This window comes from Neofelis nebulosa, chromosome 9 (assembly GCF_028018385.1).
Source record: "Neofelis nebulosa isolate mNeoNeb1 chromosome 9, mNeoNeb1.pri, whole genome shotgun sequence".
NCBI lineage: Eukaryota > Metazoa > Chordata > Mammalia > Carnivora > Felidae > Neofelis > Neofelis nebulosa.
This window is the reverse complement of record NC_080790.1, coordinates 72837124-72864566: the sequence shown is the minus strand read 5'-3', so window position 1 is coordinate 72864566 and position 27443 is coordinate 72837124. Positions and strand designations below refer to the sequence as shown.

General features: G+C 42.9%; 1 protein-coding gene across 6 annotated transcripts in view; it reads right to left on the bottom strand.

Annotated features, from left to right (window-relative positions):
* The window catches only part of LHCGR (luteinizing hormone/choriogonadotropin receptor), a 120756-nt gene extending 93545 nt beyond the window's left edge, over window positions 1–27211 (bottom strand). For 2 of the 6 annotated variants that reach the window (XM_058684163.1, XM_058684162.1), the window contains exons 1-6: window positions 27008–27205; window positions 7985–8056; window positions 5977–6051; window positions 2960–3034; window positions 793–867; window positions 627–704 (exon numbers count right to left, since the gene is read on the bottom strand). In XM_058684163.1, coding sequence (XP_058540146.1) covers window positions 627–704; window positions 793–867; window positions 2960–3034; window positions 5977–6051; window positions 7985–8056; window positions 27008–27171 — 539 coding nt within the window. In that variant the 5' untranslated portion in view covers window positions 27172–27205. Of the gene's footprint in view, window positions 1–626; window positions 705–792; window positions 868–2959; window positions 3035–5976; window positions 6052–7984; window positions 8057–27007 lie in introns of all 6 variants that reach the window. The other 4 variants (XM_058684165.1, XM_058684164.1, XM_058684161.1 and 1 more) reach the window with 3 other exon arrangements.
* Window positions 27212–27443: the final 232 nt, after the last annotated feature.

Sequence of the window (27443 nt, the reverse complement as noted above, 5' to 3'; positions counted from 1 at the left end):
ATACTTTGAATAACAATGCCTTAGGAAAGAGCATCAAAGGTATAGGGCCTGTGAGCCTGGTAACCTGATGCGTGATTGTCAAATAAAAAGACATTATTTTCAAGTATTAAGGGATGTAGGGAATGGGTATAGATGGTGCTCCTCAGAAGCAAAGTAAAACATTGGAGAGAGAGAGAGAAAGAGAGAGAGAGTGAGTGAGTGAATGCAGGCTCTCTTGATCAACTATTCTACCTACTTGGAGAATATCTTTCCAAACTCTTCTCATTTGAAACTTGAAATTTCTGTGCTCTTTGCATGAGGGCAGCCATTTCCCTCCAGGCTGTCTCTTCCCAGCTTTAGAGCATTCCAATGATGCAATGAACAATTTCATCAGTTGGAAATTTCATCACTGTAAGTCCTCAGGGTCCATCTCATTAACTTTAAACTGAATGGGTCAGTTGGTTGTTGTGTGAACACATGATCCAGCTGTAATCCCATGCAACTACTCTCACCCTTAGCATTTTAGGTCATAAAGACTTACCAGTGAATGAGGAATGTGGTAAAAGATGAGAAAGAGCTTACCTCAAGCTAGAAGTGAGAATAGCAGGAGCCTGTATGGCAGAACGTGAATCTGGGAGTTTACTCACAGTGTTATGGATTCGTTATTCATCCCTTGAAAAGCATTTCCTGGTATGGTGGTTATGTGTAAGTTATCACAAATTTCCCTTGAGGAATAAAATGAGAAATATTTACTTTCCAAATTTTAGCTTCAAATAGGAAACTGCTATGCATAGCAATCAGCCTGGTACTTACAGAATGAAATTAAATTCGGAGGAGAAGATCTTCGTAACATCTGGAAGCTCTTGGATGCCTGTGTTACAGATGCTCCTGTGATTGGGGGCAGGGTGGGGATGTGGGCAGAGAATGAATAAAAGTGATTGTTATTAAGGCATAAAGGTAAAAGCAGTAGAAAGGCACTTTGCAAAGACTATTCTTAAATTAAAAAAATAGTGAGTTTGACTTTATTGGTAGCACTTTTAGCTGCTGAAGGTTGTCAGAATTTTAAAGCCCCTAACACTATGGGAGAAGTTGCTGTAAGGCTCCTATTTAAAGATCTAGGGGCTGGGACTATACTTTTACATTTATGTTTTTCATTTACATTTTCTTTTTCATTTACATTTATGTTTCCAGCCTGTCTTTTCCTATTGTATCAGTTGCATTTTTCTATTGTATTCCATTCCATTCCTTTCCTGTAATTTGCTCTTGATAGTTCTAGAAAGCATTCCTCTACTTTTGAATAGGTTTTAACTCAAAGATTTTAGGAATATTAATCTCCATGTGAGAGATCCATATCCCTCATTATTAAAAATCTTTGTTTTTTATTTAGCTACCTACTGGTTCATGGAGTTTTTTCTTATAACTTATCGAAATCATTGAACATTCTTTTGGTTATCGGAGCTACTCAAGACTCTTCTTCCTCCTACCTTTTGTTTAAACTTCAAAGAAGAGAGAGGGTTCAGTGATAGGTTAAATTGAAGGATATTTTATTACACAAGAGTGGGACTCCTTTAGAGGAATCCAGGAATCTGGATTGCCCCTGAGTTTTTTTTTTTGGGCTGCGGGGCTCAAACTTGGATGCTTAATTGACTGAGCCACCCAGGCACCCCTCCCCTAAACAAGTTTTAAATTCACCTATCATAGACTGAAGAAACTGATATGAACTGCCTGGCACTCTGGTGGCAATGGAAGAAAGGGAGCCAGGTTTCTCTTTGGTTCTTTCTGATTCTCCTTCTTATCTGTAATTCCAGACTGCACTGAATCCTTGCCCTGTTTACGGCTAGTGATGGCAGTGCAGCTTAGACAGCAATGTGTACTGGGGTTGGGGGAATATCACTCTTCAGGGGGGTAAAAAAGGGACTATAGCGGGCAATTTTGGTTCTGGGATTTTCTTATGTTTTTCCCAACGTGGTTGATACTGCAGATGCTTATGTCTCCTGCAGACCTTCAGAGGCCTGGAAAAGCAGAACACCTGGGCTGGGAATCATCCAGTGTTCGAGCTGCCAAAGGAGCCATGCTAGTGCCTGCAGCAGCTCCTGGAGGAGGCCCCAGGGCGAGACTGTACAGATGGCATGGAACACAGACCCAGAGAGATGTCCTTCCTCCCTCTCCAATTTTTTTTTTTTTTGAGGTGGTGGGGGTTGTGAACTTCCATCTTCTGAAGATTTTATGAAATTTAACTTATCAGGAAAAAGAGTGAGAGAACATCTGTGTTAGAGGGCTTTAAATTTTTCTTTGTGAACAAGTGATTGGTTGGCATGTGAGAAGATCCATAGTGATCAATTTATAGATTGTATCAAGTTTTAGGAATTTTGATTTTGCTGGCAAGGCAGTGAGTCTGCTGGGTTATAGTGGTACTCAATTTATAATTGTAACTAGTAGACTTAATAAGATTTAAAGGGAAATAGAAATAGGACATAATGATTTCATTTACATGGCACAACGCCTACTTCAAGGCAATACGTAAAAAGTTTTTACTTATTGAATAAATGAACAAATGAGGTGAAGGAATCAATAATTCTTCACCAGGGATGGGTGTCAAATTAGAATTGCCTTTTCCACTTTCATCTAAGCTCTATCTCCATCATCACCTCACCTTAGTTACTGATTTATCCTTTTCTCTAAAGTGTCATGACCCCCCAACCCCACTGTTAGTTTTGAAAACCATTGCAAAGGGGGTGATATTCTTCTCGTGTGTTTTTTGGAGAGTGAAAAGGTCAGGAGCCGGTTAAATGGATTTGGAAGCACCCAGCCTGGTGGCTGACAAGAAATGCTGATTAAATCTTAATCAGAAGGCTGAAGGCAGACATGCAAATACTGCTAAGTATATAGTTAAAAAAATTCTTTCCAATCTTTTAATTGTTTTGACTTTCATCAGATGCCCAACTTCCCTCCCAGTTTCTCAAAAAGGAGAAATCCTCACAGGTATTTTAACCGGGGCAGATTTCTAAATGCTCCAGGCTCGATGTACACCAGGTTTTTGGTGTTCTGGATCAGTCTGTAAAGAGAGAGGCAGCAGTTTAACAGATGTGTATTGTTTGGAATGCACAAGACCATGGTCACTAGAGGATGCTGGCTGAAAATGGCACCAACAAAAATCAAGTGACTTTCATAGGTTTGAGAGGAGCTCCTAAGAGCCTGGGGATGGAAACTGCACGGTGGGACCCAAATGGTTCTTGCCAGGAGGCTCTGCTCTCACCCTCTTGCTGGGGCAGGTGTAAATATCATAGCTGGCAGTCTGTTCCACCCCACTCTATGAAGCAGCACCAACTTCCAGGACTCCTGGCCAAGTTGGTCCTGCCCTACAGTGGAGCCCACGCACTAGGGGGTGATGGGAGATTCCACTCCCAGGATGGATGAGCAAATTGGCTACTCTCCCTTACAGGCAAACTGGTCTTCTTCGTGTTGGGCTGTCAGGTGCACTGCCAGTTATCCAGATGGGCATTCAGTCTTTGGATCAATCCAGGGGCTTGGATTTGGGGATTTTATACCCCTTCTATAAATAATTTGTTGTGTGGTGATGCCCAGCCTCCTAACTTTCCTGAGCTAGTGTGCCCTTCCATAAAACTAGAATAATAATATGCGTTCTTCCTACCTCCGAGGTTGCTACGTAGTGAGTAATAGAATAGGTAGAGATAATGTATGAGGCTAGGCCTTGTACAGTATGTAAGTACAGCCATAACTCCACGGTGGTGTGGTTGCCCTTCTCCCTACTTCTCCAGTGACTTTGACCCTTTGAGAAGTAGCCACAGTTGCCTGTCTACTTTAGATTAAATAAAAGGCCAGTCAATGCCTTTGATTCTCTTTCCCCATGCAATGACCACTCAAAGAAATGATAATTGCTCTAGTTCTATAGAGAAAATATAGTGTATTGGTTAGGTAGATGGGCTCTGGAGTCAGCCTGGTTTTGTCTTGGTTTTACTGATTATATGACCTTGGTTACATCATTTAAAGCTCGGTTTCCTCATAGGGTAGTTTTTGAGGAGTAAATATGTGTGTGTCTGGTTCACAATTACTGGTTAACAGTAATTGTTAACCAGTGTTAACAGTTATTATTATAGTTGGTGAAATCAGGGTGTTGAATGATTTGTATCTAGTCACACAGTTGAGAAGTAGTACAACTTGGAAGTGAACTCAGTTTTTCTGACTCTGAGACTGGTGTTCATTCCCCTTTACTAGAGTTACCCACCATTGGTGCCTGTTTCCAACTTTTATGTCTGTTCAATTTCTTTAGAGGTGAGTAATGTTTTGTTGTAATTATTTTTACAACAACTTAGTCAAGCAGTCATGGGCCATGTGGGTAGGATGGAAGGAACTTTTATCTCTTAAAGATTTTTGGTGGTCTGACCTTAAACCACTCATTCAACAAACATTTACTAAGCACCTACATGTGTCAGGCATTGTTTTAGGTACTGGGGATACAGCTGTGAACAAAAAGAGCCTGTATGGAGCTAACATCCTAGTCTCAGGGCCTTCCCTGGGAAAAGTCTGTAAGTTTTCCGTTAGAGCATTTTATTTTTCTTTCTGTTGCATCACGAGCAATTTATTTATCTTAAGCTGTTCTGGTGGTTCACAGTATAAGCTGTGCTTCTGTATCACTTGGGAAGTCTGTTAAAACTACAGATTTTGAGGTCTGGGATAGGACTGTCATCTATAATGGTAATGACCTTCTCTCTCCTCCCCCAACCCCCAATTCTACTTCATAGCCAAGCCCAGGCTATAAATCTACATTTATAGTATTTTAGATTTCCCCATAATTGGTTGGTGAGTTAGGCTCACCTCCCTGACTATAATGTCATCTCCTGGGGAAGATTTGTATTTTACCTCCTCTGTATTCCAGCAGCATGTGACCCTTGGTTGGACATGTGGCGGGTACTCACATACTTATCAATCAATTATTCTCTTTAGATAATTGCTAATTGGACCATTCATAGGGAGGCCTTGTAGTGTAGTGGAAAATGCATAAGCTTGGGAGAAAGACAGGCTGGGGTGGAATCTCATCTCTGCCATTGTCTACGGTGCCACACTGGTCAAATTACTGACCCTCTGAATCTCCATTCCTCCCCCTGAACAAAAGGGATAATTACCCTACTTTGCAGGGTGGCTGTGAGGATTCATACCACCTTGAGGAAATAAATGCCAGGCACAAGTGTGCAGAAAATGTTTGTGGCTAACATCCTTCCCCTTCCCTTAACTTTCAAAACTCCTGTGCAGGTGAAGTTTGTACAAGCTCAGGTTTGAGCCAAACAAGGCAGCAGTAAGAAGCCTGGCTTAGGAGTTACACGAACCAATTTCTAGCCCCAGCTTTAGCACTAACTTGCTGTGTGACATCAGACAAGTCAGTTAAACTCTTTGGGTTGTAGGTTCATCATCTGAAAACTGAATTGAGCCAGTCTTCACCCATCTTTTTTTGTAAATTGGAGGAAAATGATAATTTGGAAAGAACTCTTTTTAAGACTCAATTCTAACACATCACAATAAGAATAACAAACACATACACATGTCCCACACAGGGCTTTTACACGGTTGGTTTCCAAGAATCATTTACTGATTAAATGAAGATGTCCAAACAGTCCCCAATATACTAATTCATGATCTCTAAGCTCCCTTTCAGATTTTCCCACTACCCCAAGTACTTCATACCCTCCCTTCCATAAGGTAAGAGCTACTTGGCAGGACTCCACAATGTCAATTTTAATTTCCAACTTTGTGTTCTGATGTTTCAGAGTTTATACAGCTCCCAGGGAGAAGCAGTTGTCACCATGGCAACCTTCAGGCCACTGCAGTGAGAGAAATTAGTGCCTGCCCAGACCTAGTAATTGCTGCAGTCTTTTCCTCTTGGATTCCTAGCAGTGGATGCTTGAATACAAATACCGAGTAGGCTCCAGCCAGCGAGGGTAATAGTGTACAGCAATAAACTATGTGTTAGCTGATGCTTACATTTCAGACAAATTGAGGAGGTTGTCAAAGGCATTAGCTTCTATCTTTTCCAGAGAATCACTCTGAGAGATTTCACTAGGGGAGAGAAAAAAAGGGAAGAAACATGAAAGAAATGACCATGTCTGCATAATAATAAGCTATGGGTGTGACCCAACAACTGGGGGCTCCAGTGGGATGCCTTAAGTTGTCCTCCTATCATCAAGTGCTGCCATCTCCCTTTAGAAGCACTGATGGGCATCTGTAACCCAGGTGCTGTTGAAATGCGGGTTTCAGTAACCCCTGTTTATGTGACAGGTTTTTTTTTCTTGTTCATCTTATGACTCAAGAGTCACAGTTTGTTAGAAGTGAACAGGTCTTTTGAGGAAATCTAGTCAGATTCCCTTGTATTACAGCTTTGGAAATTGAGACTCAGAGGAGAGGCAAATAGTGCTTATGGGAAGGCTCAGGACCAGGATCTGGATGTCTGGATTCCCAATTCCATCATTCTAGTGAGGTTTTAATTTGGGTTACATTCATTGTTTCATAACTCTTTACCCTTTTCCCAAAATCCTGCTCTGAGGTGATTGCAAGGTGGTCAACTTCCGCACGTAGTGTCCTTTTTAGGTTGTGTCTGTTTCTTTGGCTGTTCTTCTCATTCTTTTAGCAAATTGAGGACAAGGAGTATGTCTTGTTCACTTCTGAATCTGTGGCAACTTGATATTGCCTGGTACGTAGAGTATCAATGAATGAATGGATTAATGGATGGCTTTTTTTTTTTTTCTAAAGACATGAACATAAAGGGCCCAGCTTTGCCATATACCATCTCAAGCATGCAGGTAATATCAATGTTACCCTAAAATTCCACCATAAGCTACCATTTGCTACCAGCTGAGAAAAAAGTCTCAAATTCACAAATTGTACATTTGAGTGTTTCTAAGGTTAACATTCACTGAAGCCTTCAGACTTCAGAGCTTTAGCCCACAGAAAGGCTGAGCCTAAGGCAGTTAATGTCTTTTATGAGCAACACAGTAATGGATTGTTGCTGGACGGATTAATTTCATTCCTACCTAATGGTTTGTTTATTTAGCTGTGGCTACTTTTCTCATGAGGAGGTCTTAATGCATTAAGTTATCAAAGCTCAACATTTAAACTTGGGAGCAGAAGAATAAGGGTTAGGCTCAAGGAGACTGACATCTATGTCTTGAGGAATCATTTTTAATGTCCCCATTGCGTATTAGTACCCTAAAGAGCAGTCCAAGTTTCCCCAAGGAGCTAGGATTGATGATACTGTATCTTCATCTTCTTTACAGATGTAAATCTGCTTCAAAAGCCCAGTGAATTGTTAAGATCAGAGATGCTCTTTAGGAACTAAATGGCCTTTGAGGTCCTTTCACTCAGACTAACGTTAAGGAGGATTCTGGAATACTGGACTCCTGAGAAAGTTCCCTCTCATGCATGGTGTCTTATGCCCTGGCAGCTGAGAGCCAGGGAGAATGGGTTGAATTGACATCTGACAGAAATATGAGATCACACTGTATTATCAGGTTGCTTTATACTTTTGATAAAGGCCTTTTATCAATACAGCTCTAAATACTGTGTGTCTGTCATACACATCTTCTGTTTTAGGTATAAAGATTGTCTTCTGATGCACAATAAACCTCCAACACATTTTCTTCTGTGTGGGTGTTATCTAAAAATGTGACACAAGGGAATAACTGCTGTAGCAGAAGGAGGATTTTTATGATTGGAATCTATTTTCTTTTCTATGTGAGAAATTTATCATCACTTATCAAAATGCATTCAGTTCATTGAAGCAAGGTTAATTATCTGGAACTTAATGACTCTTGGAAATCGTACTTTTCTTCAAAGGTCCCTAGATATTATTTGTATTATAAAGATAAAAATACTGGGGTTTCTTGAACACAATTTCTCTCCTAGAAGAATTATCCCCTTTCAACTATGTTTTCTCTTACAAAAGTTTTAATTATTCCAATTATGAATGTCTTTTGGTATGTAGTATCTTACTTACATTTTTACCACCTCATTAAGTCCTCTGAAAGCTTGAGATGGGATTAGTTTGATAGGGAGATAGGTGAGTGATCTAGAAAAGAAAAAAGGAAAGCCAAGAGTTTAATATTTAAGACTGGGTACCTTTCAAGTTCATGAATATGTGTGTGTGTGTGTGTGTGTGTGTGTGTGTGTGTGTGTGTGTGTGTGTGTCTACAGTGTTCCAGACACTGGTTTCAGGTGGAGAATTCTAACTTACATCAATAAAGAGATGTGCCATAACTCACTCTTGGTCTTTATCAAAGATATTTATTTTGTATTAAGATGCTCAACTTTGGGATCAGACACACCGGAGTTCATATCTCCACAGGTGATCCTGAGGATGTTATTTAAGCCCTCTATTTCAGTTTCTTCATCTATAAAATTGGAATAATAATTCCAGCTTCACAGGGTTGTTACAATTAATCAAGATAAGCCATGTAAAGAACAGGGCTTGACACCAAGTAAATAGTTGATAAATAGTTCTAGGGTGGCCCCATTGGCCTGGTTGGGAAGATGGAAAAGAAACTGTCTTGGGTAAAGTAAAGAAATTACTGGTGAAAATACAATTGGACACCAGGCAGGCAGGAGAAGGAAAGATTCACTAGGAACATGTTCCTATTTTGATCCATACCATCTTCCCCAGGTAGCCAATTTCAGTTTCCTCCCAACCAGAGCAGTTGGCTGCTATGGTTCAATCACATGGGCATCTCATGCCATTTTGGGAGAACATCTATAGACCATTTCCTTCAGGCACTTGCCTATATCCAGAGGAACAATCTAAGCATTCTGGAATAGAGATAAAAGTTATATGTTACCTAAAAGTTGAGAAAAGAGCAATTATTCAGCAATAGCAAAAGCAGAACAGGATGATATATGTGCGCTAAAGGAACCCCGTGTTCAGATAGCTCAGAAGAAAGTGTCTGCAAAGCAGGAATGAATGTTCAACTGATATTTATCAAGCATCTACAATGGTTGAGTGTTTTGGCCCAAGCATTGGCAGAGAGGAGGTGAGGGGACCAGGACATTTCAGGTTGGAAGTCAATGTCAGGAGTATGAGAGTGGAGGTGGGAGATGCTGCCTTGCTTTTCACGTGTCTATGAAGCACACTGTCTTAGTTGCCAGGAAAGAACATCTTCTGCATCATGAGTGCATTTAATCAGTGAGCTGTCTTGCAGTCTCGGAAGGGACTTGCTATGGTATAAGGTGCTATATGAGCAGTGCACACCTGCCTATAACCTTACAGTCACACAATGGTATGAGTTGGGTATTTCCCTTCGATAGCAGAAGAACTAGATCACAAAGAGATTCAGTAGCCCAAACAAAGTAACACGAGCAAGTAGACTGAGCCCAAAGTGTTCTTTCTATGGTGAGATATTGGGCCGAAGTATGTGATTCCTAACCCAGTCCCTTTCTGCCTCCCAACTTTACTGAGGAATAACTGACATATATAATTGTATATATTGAAAGTGTACAATGTGATGATTTGATATACAGATGCATTGTGGAATCATTACAGAGATCAAAATAATTAACATATCTGTCACCTCACATAGTTAACTCTTCTTTTTTGGGGGGCAGGAGGTGAAAAAACTTAAAATCTACTGTCAGCAGCTTTCATATATATAAAACCATATTGTTAACTATAGTTACCATGCTGTACATTAGATAATCAGATCATAGTCTTATAACTCAAAGTTTGTGTCCTTTTAGAAAAACATTTTTTTAATGTTTATTTATTTTTGAGGAGAGATTGAGAGAGTATAAGCAGGTGAGGGCAGAGAGAGAGAGAGTGAGACCCAGAATCTGAAGCAGGCTCCAGGCTCTGACCTGTCAGCACAGAACCCAATGCGGGGCTCGATCCTACAGACTGAGAGATCGTGACCTGAGCCGTAGTCAGATGCTTAACCAACTGAGCCACCCTGGTGCCCCAGAGTTTGTGCCCTTTGATTTATATTTCATTTCCCCCACCCTAGCCCCTGGCAACCATGATTCTCTTCTTTGTTTCTAGGAAATTGACTTTTTTTGGTTTGTTTGTTTGTTTTGTTTTAGATTTCATATAAATGATATCATACAGTATTTGTCTTTGTCTGGCTTATTTTATTTGGCATAATGCCCTCCAAGTTGGTCTATGCTGTCACAAATGGCAGGATTTCCTTCTTTTTTATGGCTGAAAAATATTCCTCTGTGTGTGTGTGTGTGTGTGTGTGTGTGTATTTACCATTCATCCATTGAAGGACCCTCAGGTTGTTTCCATATCTTGGCTATTATGAATACTACTACAATGAACATGGGATACAGAGATCTCGTAGAGTTCATGATTTTATTTCCTTCTGATATATACCCAGGTAATCTATTCTCTCTCAGTGAGCAAGGTGGAGGGACAGGCATTGTGACCTTGTTTCTCTTGAGAGGAGAAATGCCACACTCTCACAATTTCTCCTGCAAAACAGCTTACCAACAGTTCCTCTCCAGGGGCTAATGCAAAGAAATTTCATTTCAGAAAGATACTTTTGCTCAACAGTCTCTTAGGGATGGTGCAACCTAGAAGAAGTAATCCAAACTGGGTCCTTTGATTTTATTCTTGAAGACAGTCCCACCAAGCACATTGTTCAATACCCAAACTTATTTAACAGGGCATCCAAGAAGAACAGGGAGAGTGAGGGGAGAAATCTTCTTACCATGGCATGTTTGCTTCCTATATTTCTTCTGGAATCATGTCCGCTTGGCTTACTGATTAAAAACATAGTTTTATTGCTCTCTGCACTGCCAAGTCAATAAATTTCCAGAAGAGAAAGCTGTATTCTACTGTACCCCATGCAACATCAATAAAACTGACAGCCAAATTCTGAATCCAGAATCTTTATTGCTGGGGATAATGCAGTGCAGAACATATTTTGGAGAGTGTTTACATAAAAGCTTAAAACGAACCCTTCAGAGCTGTTTATTCATGCAAATGGAAGTCAGAAGCTGGAGCCTCTCAGCAGGCAGCCTCCCCATCCAAAAGGGAGTATAGTGTGGTTCCCAGGAGAGCACTTGGCTCAGATTTGACCAGGGAGGTTGCCTGAGCTTTTGACTGATGTAGGGATGAGGGATGAGGAGCAAAGGCTGGACAGAAGTGAGAGAAGCTATAGCTCATGCACTGACTGTCCCCAGTGACTACAGAACAGCCCTGGTGCAAGATGAAATTTTGCAGTTGACGTTGATGCTGCAGCTCAGGAAAGGCAGTAGTGATGAAAGTAAAAATAAAGTTCCTACCAGAAAGGAGCCACTGAGCAAACAGTGGGTAGCTGTGTGGATGTGACTGGGGGGAGGAAGGGGCCTGGGGGCCAGAGAATGGGGAGACAGGTGAGGTGACGCAGGTGTACTGAGCTTTTGACGCTAGATGTGTTCTCATGAAGTGAGATGCAGAATGTGGTTCCATGAATCCAAAGCTGTTTTTCCCACTGACTTATATTTTTATTTTGGAGATGTCATGTCTTTATTCCTGATTCATCTTCAGTTGGCAGCAGTTTCTAAGCATTCAAAGGCCTGTCTCCTGCATTTAAACGTTTGTTCATGTGGCCTGTGGTTGCCAATAACCATTTGAATGTACTCCCTTTGAAGGTGCTTCTTTCTCTGATGGGTGCTTTTATGAGGCCAGAAACTTTTAGCAATGTGAACAACTGCCTCCATAACCCTGCAGTTCTATTCCTGTATACACCCCAGAGAAATTCTGACACTGATACTTACGGTAACCTATGTAGGGATTTTCTTCATGGCACTGTGGCATGGTGGGGGGTGCGGGGTGTGGATGCAAACTGAGTGTCCATTACTGAGTGAGAGAATGGTAGTGGGGACAGTGCATACCTAACTAACAGGTCAGCAGTTAGAAGCAGGAGTCTAAAGGCACAGAGAACAGACTGTGTGGACCTTAGAATCATGGTGCTGAGAGCAATAAGAAAGTAATGATACGAAATCCTACTTGCAGAATTAAAATACATGCACACTAAACATTAGACATTTTAAGGGAAAACATCTAAGTACATATTAGGATGGTTGCCTACGGCGAGTTGAAAGGAAATGAGAGAAGGGGGTAAAATAAATAACTGAAAACAGTGACTTTGGATGGACTGGTGATAATGTTGCTTGAAGGAAGAAGTGTGATTGACTTAACCGTCTGCATCTGAGAGACAAAAAAAGAAAAGTTTTTTGTTTTGATGTATTGAGTTCCCTTTTTTTCCCTTCCCTCCCCACTTCCTTCTTTTTTTCTGTGGTTGAAGTTAGGCCTATATGTATTCCAAGAATTGTGTGAACTTCAGGAACTCTTGTGGAAAGGCCTAGTCAATATGATTTGATATAGAGCAGCAGCCAGAGAGAAGTGGGAAAAAAAGACCAAAGGCAAAGACAATTCAACGGCTCTGCTGTCCAGGGTCAAAAAAGGGAATGAAAGCTATTCATAAAGCAAAGACAAATAAAAGAGGGGCAGAGCCTTTTCTGTCTCAGACAAAGAGTGTGACACTTTCAAATGATGCAGCTCAGATGGTGGCAAAGAGCCAGGCTTCTTGGGCAAATGTGAGGTTGAACTTGCGGGATAGAAAGTTTTCTCTGCCTCCTAAATAGTGAATGAGAAGGAAGTTCATGTATGTGTGGACCAATCCAGATACTTGTATTTTTTACATGTCACAGCTTGCTTTCTTGCTTTCTCTCTCTCCCTTTCCTCCCTCCCTCCCTTCCTTCCTCCCTTCCTTCCTCCCTCCCTTCCTCCCTTCCTTCCTTCCTTCCTTCCTTCCTTCCTTCCTTCCTTCCTTCCTTCCTTCCTTCCTTCCTTCTGTCTTTCTTTTTACCATTTAAAATTTTGATTTTTAAATGAATGGATGATACAACACGGTGACACCTGGATTATGGCCAGATCCCATTTTCCTCAAGCACCTGTGCCACAGATGTTGAAACAAATACTTAGACAAGATGGCAAAGTGTGCCTTAGTTTCATCCATTATGAAAACTCCATTTATTCATGAATCCTGTCTGCAAGCCCCCAACCCTTCTGGTTATGGGTTAAAGTTAACATAGAAGCATTCTTTACAACCCTTTAGCATTGGAACTAAGCACTCACTCTAGTTCTGGGATCCTGTGATTGATCATGACTCTGGTGAAGTCCTGTGTCTTTCTGCATTGTCTACACTAAACCTAACAATATTTAGAGGGCAGGAGTACACCTGCAGTATCTTGAGTTACATTTGTTCCCCCTGGCCTCATGTTGGTCCTTATTTTTTCCTTGATTCCTTATCCTGCAGCCTGTCTGGTCTCCTCAGAGTCCATCTAGAAGTGGAGCCCCTGACCACCCTTCTTCTTAGTCATCAGATCCTGATTCCTACATTCCTGACTCTTAGAAGACACTGCTAACCCAGAACAGTTCCTAGTTGCTATCTGGTTAGGTTCAACCTGGTATCTCCAACTGCTAGGTTCTGACTTTCAAACTGGGCCCCTGGCACAGATGGAGACTCTGTGCTGAGGCTGCCAGTACATTTGGGTTAGTTCTTGTAGAGGATGCTGTGGTGGGCTGCCAAAATCACCCTTCAGGACTGAGGCACTTATTCCCCCAGAGGCTGGGAGAGGGGGCAGCTTGAAGTTCCTGGCTGAGTTGCTCCCCTGGAATTACCCTCAGCCAAAGATTGCCACGTCGCCCAAGATCACATTTTCTCTCCTGGGCAGCATGCATCCAGTGACTGGCCAATGCAGGGTCCAGGCTTGGCCTCTTTGCCTCAAGGTGGGACTGGTCAGAAGGGCCATCCCACTTTCAGAGCTCCTTCCCATCCACTCTTTCACCTGGGTCCCAGACTCACTCCCCTTCCCAGCCAACCCCAATTGCCAAGTCATCAATGCACTCTGTGTCAGAAATCAGCACCAGGGGACAGTTTACAGATAAGCAAATAGCACTCACATAAACTCAGTCACCTTGAAGAAGGATAATGCCACATTATCAGGTCCTCCTTAATTGTTCCTAGGGCCTCTGGAATACTCAAGGGTGGGGCTTGACACCCTCTGACTTTTTTCTTCTGAGTTTAATAACACAGATGACCTTGGTAGGAGCCCGTTTGTCTACTCACTGGCTTGTTAATGAACCCTCAAAATAAAGTTAGCTGGAGAATTTCAGTGTGGAGGGCTGTGTCCTCCTTCAGTGAAACATAAGATTTAGAAATCCTTGCTTATAAAAACCTATCAATTGGGATACATTTGCATTTTCAAAAGATTCTTTGTTCTACAAAATGATTCCGTGGAAGGTACCTTTAAATAGCAAACTCCCTAGGTGAAGGGAAAATAGAGTTCAATTGACATACTCTCTCCTTTTAAAGATAGGTATTGCATGAAGCCAATTACGACTGTAGGTTCCCCACCGCCCCTTGGTTTTTAAAAGCTTGGATTGCATAAGGATTTCCAGGGCAGGACCACCTTCTGAAGCACACAGGCTGAGCAGGGCCAGAGGAAGATGAGAGCCAGGGAAAATGTCCTGCAGCAATCTGGACTCCCCAAAGACTGGGTGGAGTTCTAGGTCATCTTGTCAGACAGAGCCTTTACCTATCCTTCTGCCCAGCACAGCAGAAGTGAAATATTTTTATTCACTTCCCCCTAATTGTTTAGAAAAGCCATCTATATTATCGATTTAAGAAAGCTACAAACATCCATCTGTCTTTCACAGACAATTAGTTTATTGCTAGAGCTATACACCCTGAATTTTAAAATGCTATAAAATCAGAAGGAGGGAAAAAAGACAGAAATCAGAGACACTCAAAGCCTTTTTGCCTAATGAACTCATTGAAATGGGAGAGGGAAGCATTACTTTATTTAAAAAGAATATTAATGTTTTTGTATTTTTTACATAAGAACTTGTTCTAAATAGAATAGAGACTTAAGAATTTCTGTGTTGTTTTCAAAGCTGCTCAATAATTATAATAACCCTGCTTTCATCTTGGAATGAAATAAAAATGGCTTTCCCCATTCCAAATGATTTTAAATCATTGCATTTTCAAATGCATTGATCTACTTGGTAACTTCATTACTGGGTATGTCTTCATTTATTGGCCTCTTGTCTTCAGCATTTACCTAGAGGGAGCTGAGATGTCAATGTTACCTGAAATACTAAGTCAGTATAGATGGACATGCAATTTGTTCAGTTTTACATCAGAAAATTTGGAATGTTTCTTAAAAGTACATCCAGGGGCGCCTGGGTGTCTCAGCCGGTTAAGCATTGGACTTTGGCTCAGGTCATGATCTCACAGTTGGTGAGTTTGAGCCCCAAGTCAGGCTCTGCGCTGACAGCTCAGAGCCCACTTCAGATTCTCTGTCTCCCTCTCTCTCTGCCCCTCCCCTGCTTGTGTGCACTCTCTCTCTCTCTTTCTGTCTCAAAAATAAATAAACATTAAAAAAAAAAAGCCATCCAGGTGGTTTTCATTGTTTGGCTACTCCTTTAAACACTGTTATAGACTCAAGTACTCAGGGTGAAAAGGCTCCTCACTTGATAGATGAAGAATCTTAAGAAAACTGAAATGATTTCCCTGAAACCACGTGGCAATTCAGTGGCAAATCTGGACTAGAACATAGGTCGCTTCGTTCCTGTGCTGTGTCCTTCACCAAACAAAACACATGAGTGCTGTTTCTTTGGGGGTTTGTTGATACACTCTGCTACACAATCCTCTGGTTCTCTGGTGAAAACCTAGCCTTCTGATAGAACCATCAGTTTCTTGAGGGATGTGCTCACAGTCTTAAACTTCAAAGATGCTGCTCAAATTCTTGTTCCTCCATGGGACTACCTGAGTGGGTTTTCTTTCTTTCCCCTGTCCTCCTCAGCAAGAATGACTACTCAGTTTTTTTTTTCTTGTACTGTTATTTGAGAATTTACCAGGTACCCTGTATGAATGTTTCCTCTGTTCCACCATTGAACACCCAGTCTCTGGTGGACTCTACCTTCATACTGTCTCTTGCTTCCAGCCTTTATTTCTTTCTCACTGCCACTTTTCTCGGGCATTCTTTTCTCCACCAGACTGTTCCATAGTGCTTGAGTTGGTTTCCTCTGAGCCTATCCTGGCTTTCCCCTAACTGGGCCAGATTAATCTTCCTGATAACTCCCACCATGTTACTCTTCTTTCACTTAATCTTCTATGCCTCCCCTTTGCCTGACCATTATCTACAAATGCCTCAGCCCTGCATTCAGGCTCTGCAAATAAAGCCTCAAACTTCATTTGCCACCCACTATTCCTCTCACATAACCCATACACTAAACTTGTGCAGTTCAATCAGGCAGCCACCAGCCACAAGTGGCCATTGAGTGCTTGAAATACAGTTCGAATCAAGATGCACTGTACATGTACCATATACACCAGATGTTGAAGACTTGGCAAGAAGAAGAAGGAATATAAAGTATCTCCTTAATAGATTTTATGCTGATTAAATATTGAAATGATAATATTTTGTACACTTGGATTAAATGAAAATTGTTAAAATTGTGCCATTTAAAAACTTTTTAAGTGTGGCTGTTAGAAAATGAAAACTACACATGTGACTGGCATTATATTTTTACTGGACAGTGCCATCTGGATAAATCAGACTACTGTACTTCCTGAACTTGCCCCACCCTTTTCTGTCTTCATTCACACTTTAACATTCAGACACTATCTGGCACATATACCCTTCTCTGCAGGTCAAATTCTACCCTTGGTTAAAGGTCTCTTTCAGGTGCTATATACTTTATAGAACATGCCTTCATCACCAATTGCATATGCCTTCTCTTTAGAAGCAGCACAATGGGACAGTGAAGAGTACAGACTCTGGAGCCAGAATGCCTGGGTTCAAATCATAGCTTCATTCCACATCTATAAAATAATGACACTAACTACCCCAGAGATTTTTGAGACTGAAAAAGGAAATGTTTATACAATTATAATATAGCATCTAGCACAAGATAAGAGCACAGTAAGTACTTATAATTCACTTAATGTGAAAGATTCAAGCTACCCATGTTGCTTCTAGTGACAACTTTAACTTCCTTGTCAAGGGTAGAGGATTAGTGGGGGTGGGGTAGGGTGGGTTCAGTACTTTGAAATGGACTCTTCTATTTGTCATGGGTCACACTTTATAAAATATCTGTGACTTGTCCCTGACTCTTGAGTCTCTGCTGATTATAGATAAGACACTGAAAGGGATGGTAGGTATTCCTACATTGTACCTTTCTTTTGGGCTCAGGTATCTCTTACAGGTGTCACCTGATAGCCCTTTAAAAAAAATGATAAAGAACAGCCTTCCATTAAATATTGCAACTCTAGGGGCCCCTGAATGGCTCAGTCGGTTGAGGGTCCAACTTGGGCTCAGGTCATGATCTCACAGTTCATGGGTTTGAGCCCTGCATCGGGCTCTGTGCTGACAGCTTGTTCTGAGCCTGGAGCCTGCTTTGGATTCTGTGTCTCCTTCTCTCTTTGCCCTCCCCCGCTCACACTCTGTCTCTCACAAATAAATGTTTAAATATATATATATATATCTATATATATATATCTATATATATATATATAGATATATATATATAGATATATATATCGCAACTTTAGAGAGCCACCCTGCAGAGTTCTCATTTGCTCATTCAGTTGGAACCCTCCCATTGGAAAGTGCAACTTGAGAGACTCTCCTCCAAGACAGACTTTCCAGAGCACCTAAGAAGCTGTGAGGAGTTTATGAATTATACTGTGAACCAAGATTTTCTTTTTTTTTTTTTTTTAAATTTTTTTTCAACGTTTTTTATTTATTTTTGGGACAGAGAGAGACAGAGCATGAATGGGGGAGGGGCAGAGAGAGAGGGAGACACAGAACCGGAAGCAGGCTCCAGGCTCCGAGCCATCAGCCCAGAGCCTGACGCGGGGCTCGAACTCACGGACCGCGAGATCGTGACCTGGCTGAAGTCGGACGCTTAACCGACTGCGCCACCCAGGCGCCCCTGAACCAAGATTTTCAAGAAGATTCCCTAGATAATGGATTTTCCAAGTCATTTGTGCAACAACTAAATTAAAAATATAAAGCCTCAGAGGAAAATGGTAAACACATCTAAGCCCTTACTCAAAACCCATTTAAAGTTTTCTAAAGACACAAGCAAAATAACCCAATCTTTACCCCCTAAACTGAATTCTTCTAGCAATAACATAACATGACAAGACTAACTCTGATAAATAAAACTACATGTTGAATTCTCCCCAGGGAATGTCTGCATTATCTGTAATGATTTCTCAAAAGTATTTTTTAGAAGCAGAGAATATTATGTTGTCAGGACAGTGACAATGCAGATATGCTTCAGGAAACTCTTCCATTACAAGCTCCTGTTCTAGACACTTAAAAACCTTTTTTAAAAAATGTTTATAATTTATTTTTGGGAGAGAGTGCAAGAGAGAGCATGCCCGAGCATGCACAAGTGGGGGAGAGGCAGAGAGAGACAGGGACACACAGAATCAGAAGCAGGCTCCAGGCGCTGAGCTGTCAGCACAGAACCTGACGTGGGGCTTGAACCCACAAAGTGTGAGATCATGACCTGAGCCAAAGTCGGCACTTAACTGACTGAGCCACCCAGGCACCCCCAAAACTTTTTTTTAATGAGCCCATAAAAGCTGGTTGCAACTAAAATACTACATACTTCTAATTGATCTAAGGATGGATTTGAAGTGCCTGAAATTACTGGCATGTGTGCCTTCAATTTTTGCTAACTCCTCAGCTCTCTGGTGGACACCAATTTGTGTGGTTGCCTGGCTCAAAACTGCCCCCCCCCTTTTTGAAATGTTTATTTATTTTTGAGAGAGAGCTCAAGCAGGGGAGGGGCAGAGAGAGAGGGGGACAGAGGAGCTGAAGTGGGCTCTGCACTGACAGCAGCGAACTCATGAATTGTGAGAACATGACCTGAGCCGAAGTTGGATGCTCAACTGACTGAACCACTCAGGTGCCCCACAATGTCCCTTCTTTAGAGTCACTTCCTGGCTGGTTGCCTCTGGGTGGAGTGTCTCATTGACTGTGTCCTTATGCTCTTGCCTTAGGGGTGAGGCCTGAGGCAATCAGATTCTCTTTCTTAGGAATTTAACACTTGTCATAGGCAGGACTCCACATGGAGCTGCTTCACTGTAAAGGTGGAATCTTGGGAAAAGGGAACTGACCTCTTGCTGCTAAAATGCCACATTCTCTCTGGATCTTGCCCACATCCTTCTACCTCCTTGTTCTTCTATCATGATTAAATATGTCAGAGTTGATTTCTGGTGCTTACAAATGAGAAAAACCTTAATCAGAGTCCCACCTAAGATTTCCTGGGGGGAAGTAATCCTGTTCCATTGGGGATCCATAACATAGGGTGTGTGCTGGTGGTCAGTGAGAGAGCTGAAGGCTCTTAATCGTGAGTCCCCAGTGGCCTAAGTTGGTGTCAAAGACCAGGACTGAGCTTTTGGGATGACCACGTTGGCCTGGCTGCCACTGCAGAGGTGGTCTTGCAGGTGGTACACTGCAAGGTGTAAAGATCTACAGCTCAAGTGATGCCTCCACTGAGGTTTCTTCATTACTCAGACTAGAAGGGATGGCTCCTTCTTCTGAACTCCTACAAGACTTTATCACCTTCTGCATTTCCCTGCAGTCATCTGAGAATTAGTCCTCTCTCTCCCATGGCTGAAGACTGGGAGGTCTTGGAGGGCAGGGGCGGTGTCTACAGATTCTACAAGTTGTCCTGTACATTTCAGTATGGAGTTCCTCAATGGCAAACAGGTTTGACCTGAGGGTTTTCTGTGTGTCAGCCTGAGGCTGAGGATGGGGAATGGGGAACAGAAAAGACCCAGAATAGGCTCAGACGCTTTAGCTGGAGAGACACGACTAATCCAGTGGAATGATAGAAAACAGCCTATAATCAGGTGTTAGGTGGCATGTTTGAAAGGCAGTTCAGCCTGGCTTGACACGACTAGCCTATCAGACTCCAGGCAATAATGAGCTCTGCTATTTTGGGATTCTAACTTATTCACCTTCCAAGTTGAGAAGACCTAGTGGGTCATTTTCTCTAACACCTCCCAGGAAGAAAACTATTCCATCAGGCCTGCCCCTTGGATGATAGGTAGTTTCTGTTCAACCTCATGCACCAGCTGTGGGTTTGTAGTCTTCTCTGTAGCATCAGATTGTTACAATCATACTTTGTAGTTATGTGGAACCTTTATTTCCCAGTACTTTTGGCTCTGCCATCTTGTGTATCTTCACCACAGTCAGCCCCACTCAGTCATGTCCCTTTTATAGACAGCACAGAGGTTTTATCACTAGCATGAACCCACAGTGCAAATTAGGGAAAGGGGACCTTGTGCTAGAACTCAGGTCTGCCCGGTCTTTGTCCTGTTGATCAATTCACATAGTTTGAGGGCTGTGTTGGACCCTACCTTGTCATACCAGAGCAGCCACTACCCCTGTGGGCTCAGGAATGCTGTCTGCTGCTGCTCATGAGGTAGAATTAGGAACCCAGGAGTCACCTGATTTCATCAGAGTCAAGGAGAAATGTAACGGCAGCAGGGGAAAACAAAACAAACCCTTCATTCCGAAAGTTGAGTTTTACTTATAAATTGGACTTTTCTGAGTTTGGCTCAAGTGGCATTAAAGAGCTGTGGTTCATGACCACACAGAGGGCAGCTGTGTGTGGTTTGCTGGCTGGGAGGGGGTGTCATCTCCCTGTGCGGCAGAAGGTAGGAGTAAATGAGGACCATGTAGAGAAGCTGCTAGAAGCTGCCCACTAAGTCAGAAAGCCCACCTGTCTGGTGGGTGGGATTATTTTAATTCCCCTCTTAAAAAATAGCTGGTGAGAAATTTGCTAAAATCTGCATTAAATATGATTTTTTGCACACCAAAGGGGAGCTGCCAGAACAGAATACATATGCTCCCATGGAGCCAGCCCCTTTGGGTCTGGAAGTGAGCAGCAGGGTCTCTCTCTATCACCATGACTCACGGGGCTTTAAAATCCCATCTGTGAGATCACAGTTATACATGGCCAAGACACCGTCTGGTGCAGCTACAATGAGAGATTACATTTTGGAAAAAAAGCTTTTGTACCTCAGTTCAAGACATGGAAAAGAAGCCAAACTGAGAGGCTTGGGAAGAAGATAGAGGGGGTGAAGGAGAAGAAATGGAGCCCTAAATTAATCGGACTTACTGCTTTTGAAATTTAAAAAAAAAATAAGGCAGAAAAAAACCTCAAGGAATTATTGCTTTCCAAGGGGGGAGCTCGGTCTGATGCCAGAGGAATTGGTGTGTGAACTTTTTTGGCTCTACATTTCCCCTGAGATTTTGGGAACTCTGTTGCTTGCTTTTTTAGTGTCTTGCTAGGGGCCATCATTCACTGTCCCCAGAAGGATGATTTTTAAACTAATAAAATCTGGTCCTTGCAAAGCTTCCCCCAAGGAGTCTGTTTATAGGCACAGCCAGGTTTAAGAATTGCTTGCAGGTATAGCTGGGAATGCTGAGTCAGAACTGAGGTTCAAGATCAACCTCTATCTTGGGCTTTTGCTTTGGTTGGGTGTGTGGGAGAAGTGGCGTTGGGAGGTAGGACAAGAGCTTTATGAATTCTGAGATTGATTGATTGATTGATTGGTTTATTGTCATCTGGCCCATCTGTAGGGAAGCTGAGGCAGGGCCAAGCTGTTGTACCTTCAAGAACTTGGTAGGCTTCTCTATGCCCTGTGAACTCTTACCTTGTGCCCTGGACTGGGAACCCATGGGTCTCACTCCAGGTTCTCTGGGTGGTGGTCTCTCTCTTTGGTTTGTTTTAATGGATCCTGGGCTAAGGATGGATTTTGCTCTAATGAGTGAGTTGAAACAAACAAATAACAAAAACTAAAACAATTTGGATGGGACATACCAATATGGGTAAGCTTCCATTCTGGCTTCTCTGAAGCTGATATGTGTACTATGCCCGTTCAAAGGATAGACTGGGGGTCTGCAAAATCTGTAGCATAGATGCCGATTTAACACAACTCCCTCTGCTACCCATAGCACCTCCTCACCTCCCCATCCTCTAGGATGGAGATTTTTGAAATGACATTTAGATGCAGTACATCCCAACTAATACACATTTTTTTTTTTTTTTTGCATTGGTTCATTGTTCCTATTCAGCTGTCTGCTCAGTTTGATATCATAGTAGTTCAAGAAACACTTTGACCATAATACCCATGAAATTTGGGGATTCCCCAGTTGAATAAGACCTCTTCAAGTGGTTCTCACTTTACCACAGTGATTCAAAACCAAGGGTGGGGGGTGGATTTTGCTCCCTTAGGAGCATTTGGCAAATGTCTAGAGTCATTTTTGGTGGTCATAATTTGGGAGGGCAGTGCTACTGGCATCTAGTGGGTGGAGGCCAGGGCTGCTGCTAAGTATCCCGTAGGGTACACGACAGCCCTCCACAACATGTAATTATTTCGCCCCAGATGTCAAGTGTGCTGCGGTTGAGATACCTGCTCTGGCCGAAGAGGTTTATTTTGAATAAATGGTTACCTTATGGCAGGGTATATGCAAAAATATAGGTCAGTACAGCGTATCAAATGATGTGTGTATGGGAGTGGGAGACACTGGGGAGAGCTTCATGGGGAAGTGACTCCAAGTCATGATTTTTATTGAATGCCTTTGTAATCAGCTGTCCAAGAATGACTCTGATGGAAAATCTATCAGTCAAGAATTATACATTGGGATTTTTTTTTCTTTTTGCACAACCCTCTAGGTAATGTAACTATTTACGATGACTTGTATGTGTTCCCTTAAAAAAAAATTTCCCCAAAAGCCTGGGAGAGGCTTCAACAAGGAAGGATCCATTCAACTTTATTCTTTTCTACCCAGCCAGGAATCTGAATCTACTCTAATCTGTGTTTCTTCCACTAAGACTCTTCTTCTTATCTCTCCTTAAAGGTTCAGCCCCATAACCATTTGTCCATGGTACCTTCCCTTGCACATTTAAGTCCATAGTAATTGCTCTGCGTCCTGAATTCCTAGACCCTAGTTGCCTCTTTCCCTGCCCACACTGGTCTCTTGCATGTGTTTCTACCTAGATTGTGGGCTTCTCAAGGACTGGGGCCATGCCCTCCTCCTTTTAATTCCTCTACATCATTGAACACTGTCCTGGACCCTGATTTTCACTGAAGGTGGGAGAGGGAGAAGGACATTCAGGAACAATGTCAGGAGACTAATGCCTTCCTGTAACACTGGATTGATAGATACAGCACATTTTATCTTTTCAAAGTCTCTGGCCTGTGTCTTATAATAAAGCTTAAAGTTTAATCTCTGTTCAGTAGGCACAACATGCAAAAAATAAATTCCCATTATTATTATTAGCATTTTCTTACTAACAGATTTTTTAGAAGCTGTTTCCATATCAAGAAGATCAACCTTGCTGTTGTCATAGAGACAAAGATCTTTATATAACCATGGACAAGGTGAGAATTTTTTTCCCCCTCTTCTTCCACTTGTCTGGAACTTATAAGACAAGGAAAAGGAAATGTTTTAAACCAATTTTTTTCTTTTACCTTTTTCCCCTCAATTAAAATGAGTGAGCATGTGGGAGGCTATTTTTTGTATCATATTTTAGTTTTTAAATACCTCAGTTTTTAATAAAACATGGAAAGTATAGAAAGATATGAATGATGGAACTGTGCCATTTTCAAAATGTGCAAACAGTGGGCTTGTCAATGACAAACAATTACACTCCTTTTTTTCCTTGTTCCTTTTTTTTCCCCTTGTTGAAACCAAATAGTGGACTTTATATGAAATCTTATAAGGCAGGACTACCAAGGCCTGGAATGATTAAAATGTAAATTAGCATCTACTGAGGGGCCAATGATGAAGTCTAAAATGCTGTGCTGTACTTGTCTCCTCCAACCCCCAGAAACATGAGTGCTCCCCTTCTTTCTTCAGAGCCAGACCCTGTGCATGACTTCATGCAAGACCACATCTCTCTGGGTGCCTTATTTCATAATTTCAGCTCTCTCCTCTTTATGAACTCCTGATAATTTGTTATCCATAGCATTTTTTTTCTATCTTGTGATTAGTGTTTACCATTTCATTCATTCATCATCAAGAGGATTTCAGTATGATGCTGTTCACTTTTCCTGTCTTCTGCCTCAATGTTAAGTTACACCTTTATCCATTTGTCTTCTTCCCTAGGACTCAGAAGTATCCCTCTCCCTAGGATTAACCCTTCTTCTATGATCTGAGACTGACACTGTCCTCCCACCCTCACTGAAACCTTACTTCACCAAATATCATTCTTCCCCCTCCCTTATGTCTTCAGTCTGTCCTTCTCCATGGATTCCTTCCCTTATTCCTCTTTGAAGACAAAAACAAACTTTTTCTCAATCCTGTGTATTTTCCATATGTAGCAGAGTTTGGGGCTTTAATTTGATCATAGGTGCCTTTTGCAATAAATAGGTATTTTGTGTATGTATGTGTGTGAGGAGGCATATGGAGAGGGGAAGTATATGGCACAGGAAGTTTAAAACACACTTTTGCTTTCTACAAGATTATATCCTTCATGGAGAGCAATATCTTGGTTCTCAAACGTTTGCATGCACCAGACCACTTGGGGATCTTGTTAAAACACCAGCTGTTGTACTACATCCTCACAGCTTCTGATGCAGTAGATTGGGGATGGGGCCCAAGAGTATGCATGTCTAACATCCCAGGTGATGCTAACGCTGATGGCCTAGGACCACACTTTGAGTAACACTGCCTTAAAGTGACTATCTTCCTATCCCTTCTTATGTATTTCTCTTGGCACATGGATGTTGAGGTCACCTTATTGTGCCCATAGGGTTCTCACCTAAAGGAGGAGGTCATCTCTCAATTAACTGATTCTCAGGAAGCCTTACCTTGTGAGGGTCAGCATGCTTGCCAACCTTACGTGTCTAAATGTCTAGAAGATGCTCTTGGTGTGGATGCCAAGATAGTGCATGTGAAGGGAGGAAGTTGAGGATTCTCCAGAATCCCTCAGGGATGGCCAAAGGTGTCAGAGCCTGGACGACTAGCTCCTTTTTGGGAGTGGGACTAGCCAGCTTCAGCATGCTAGCATTTCTTCTATTGTGCTTGCCTCCCACCTCTACCCCCAAACCCCTAAAATCTTTTTGAGGGGTTCTAGGCTTCTCTAAACTGTGCTATGGGGCAGTGGGAGAATTTGTTTTGTTTTGTACTTTCCACTTCAGCTTTCTTCAGGGAAGAGGTAGTCTCCTGAGGCCAACATGGTTTGGCAGCAGGAATTGTTGAGAGAGCTCAGTGAAGAGCTGAATCTGAGAGGACCTAGGAATGTATATATGTATGTGTGTGTATGTGTGTATATTTACATGTATGTGTGTGTGTGTGTGTGTGTGTGTGTGTGTATTTAGGAAAAGGTAATTTCCTAAATACAAAGACAAGCAAATATAAAAACACAATTAACAGATGAAGTCCTGTCTTTGCTACTCAATAGCAAAAGGGGACCATGGCCAAGTTATTCCATGTCTTTGGATCTCAGTTTCTTGAAATCTCTATGATAAGTACTGAGCGAGTGAGAAAGGCTGTTAGTGGCACCATCATTCATAAGAGCAAGAAGGGAGGTTTGTCAGGGAAGGACAAGGGCTGGGACTAGGAAGGCAGCTTCCATGAATCTGTTGATTGATTGAAACAAATTCTTTTAGCATGGTCCTCACCTTCAGGGAATTGAGCTGACAAGATAATTAATGGAAACTAATTAATATAAACCCCTCAGCCTTTAAACTGTATCTCTCAGCTGCAAACATTCCCTGTAGGCCACTAACTCTTTCAGGGGAGAGGCTCAGCCCCTCAGGAGGGGGGGGGGGGATCCCTGACAGACTGTTTCAGCCCATGGAAGTGGGGAGGGGGGGGTTGCCTCTTTCTTCCCCAAGAATGAGATTCCATCACTGCCAATGGTTAGGACATAACCAAAACCTACTTTTGTAGTACTCTTCTTTCCTTTTTTTCTTTTAACAACTTTATTGAGATATAATTCATATACTATAATATTCACCCATTTAAAGTATACAGTGCAATGGTTTTTAGTATGTCTAGGGAGGAGTTGTGCAATCATCACCACAATCTAATTTTAAATAATTTTTGTTACCCCCAGAAGCCACAGCCATTAGCAGTCACTGGGCCTTCACCCCTACCTGGCAGCTGTTAATCTGCTTTCTGTTTGTCTGGATATTTCATATAATAGAATCATATAATGTGTGGTACTTTTTCTAAATCGAAGAAAGGAGACAGGGTACACTCTGATACACTAGTACAGAAGGCCCCTCCTCTCTTCACCCCATCACTCCAGCAAACCTCTTCCTGCCCCTACTTGCTGATGTATGCAATTCTTTTAACCTCCTTTGTAACCCGCTCTGTAAACGTGGAGGGCTGGGTGGCGTGTGGGAGGTGTGACGTAAGGCACACCTTGATCAGACCAGCAGATTGAAATGCAAGTACGTCTGAGAAAGGGTAGGGCAGTGACTCGTATGCCTACTAAGCGGTACACTAGGGAGGCGGCGGGCTAACCAGCAATCCCAGGCGAGTGACCAGGTCACTCCTTGCCGTAGGGCCTGACCACCCCATTCCTAGTGGAGCACAGGGTGTCAGAGGTCACAGTAACCTTCACCGACCTGGCTAGCACAAAGGTCAAGGCCACTTTCGACTTCCAAGCAGTGGCAGGGAGCAGGCCTTCCCTTGTGGCTTCTGGGCCATTCCACGCCCCTTGCCGCAGCCCCAGTGGGAAATCACGGCCCTGGGTTCGCCAAGGGCTGCAGGGGGTGCTAGCAGGAGGGGCCCTAACCCAAGGCGCGGCTTGGCACGGGATGGCAGAGACAGTCCCCAAGCTTTGCATTCTCATCACTCTAAAAGGTGGTGGAGTTTGACAGGGCGCAGCCTTTTTCTCCAAGCTTCCAGGTTAAAGGAGCCAAAGAGTAGGGAAGCACAGTGGCCCGGAGCGAGGAGCGAGCGAGAGTCCCGTAGCGGGGCGCCGCGTACTCACAGTAGGGTGAGGCCGGCCCGTGGGCCGGGGCAGCGCAGGGCGCCGTCAGGCGGGCAGCTGCAGGGCTCCGGGCAGTGCGCCCGGGGAAGCGCCCGCGGCGGCAGCAGCAGCGGCAGCAACAGCGGCGCCAGCAGCGGCCGCAGCGCGTGGAACCGCCGCCCCATGGCTGGCGGAGCCTGAGCGCGGGCTGTTGCGGCTGGGCGGGTGCCCTGACCAGCCCCGGAGTGCTGCCCGCGCCCCTCTCCCCGCCCCTTGGCCTGCCCTCCCCCTTCTCCCGTGCCCGCCCGCCCTCCACTGCTGAGACTGTGCTCTGCCTCAACCTGGGGTAGTGGCCTGCGACCCCATCCCCTCCTTTCCCTGCTGCTTTCCCTGGTCGGCCTTGTCCTCTACATCTGCGAATGGCCCAATTATAGGAAGTAGTGTGGTAATGGTGACT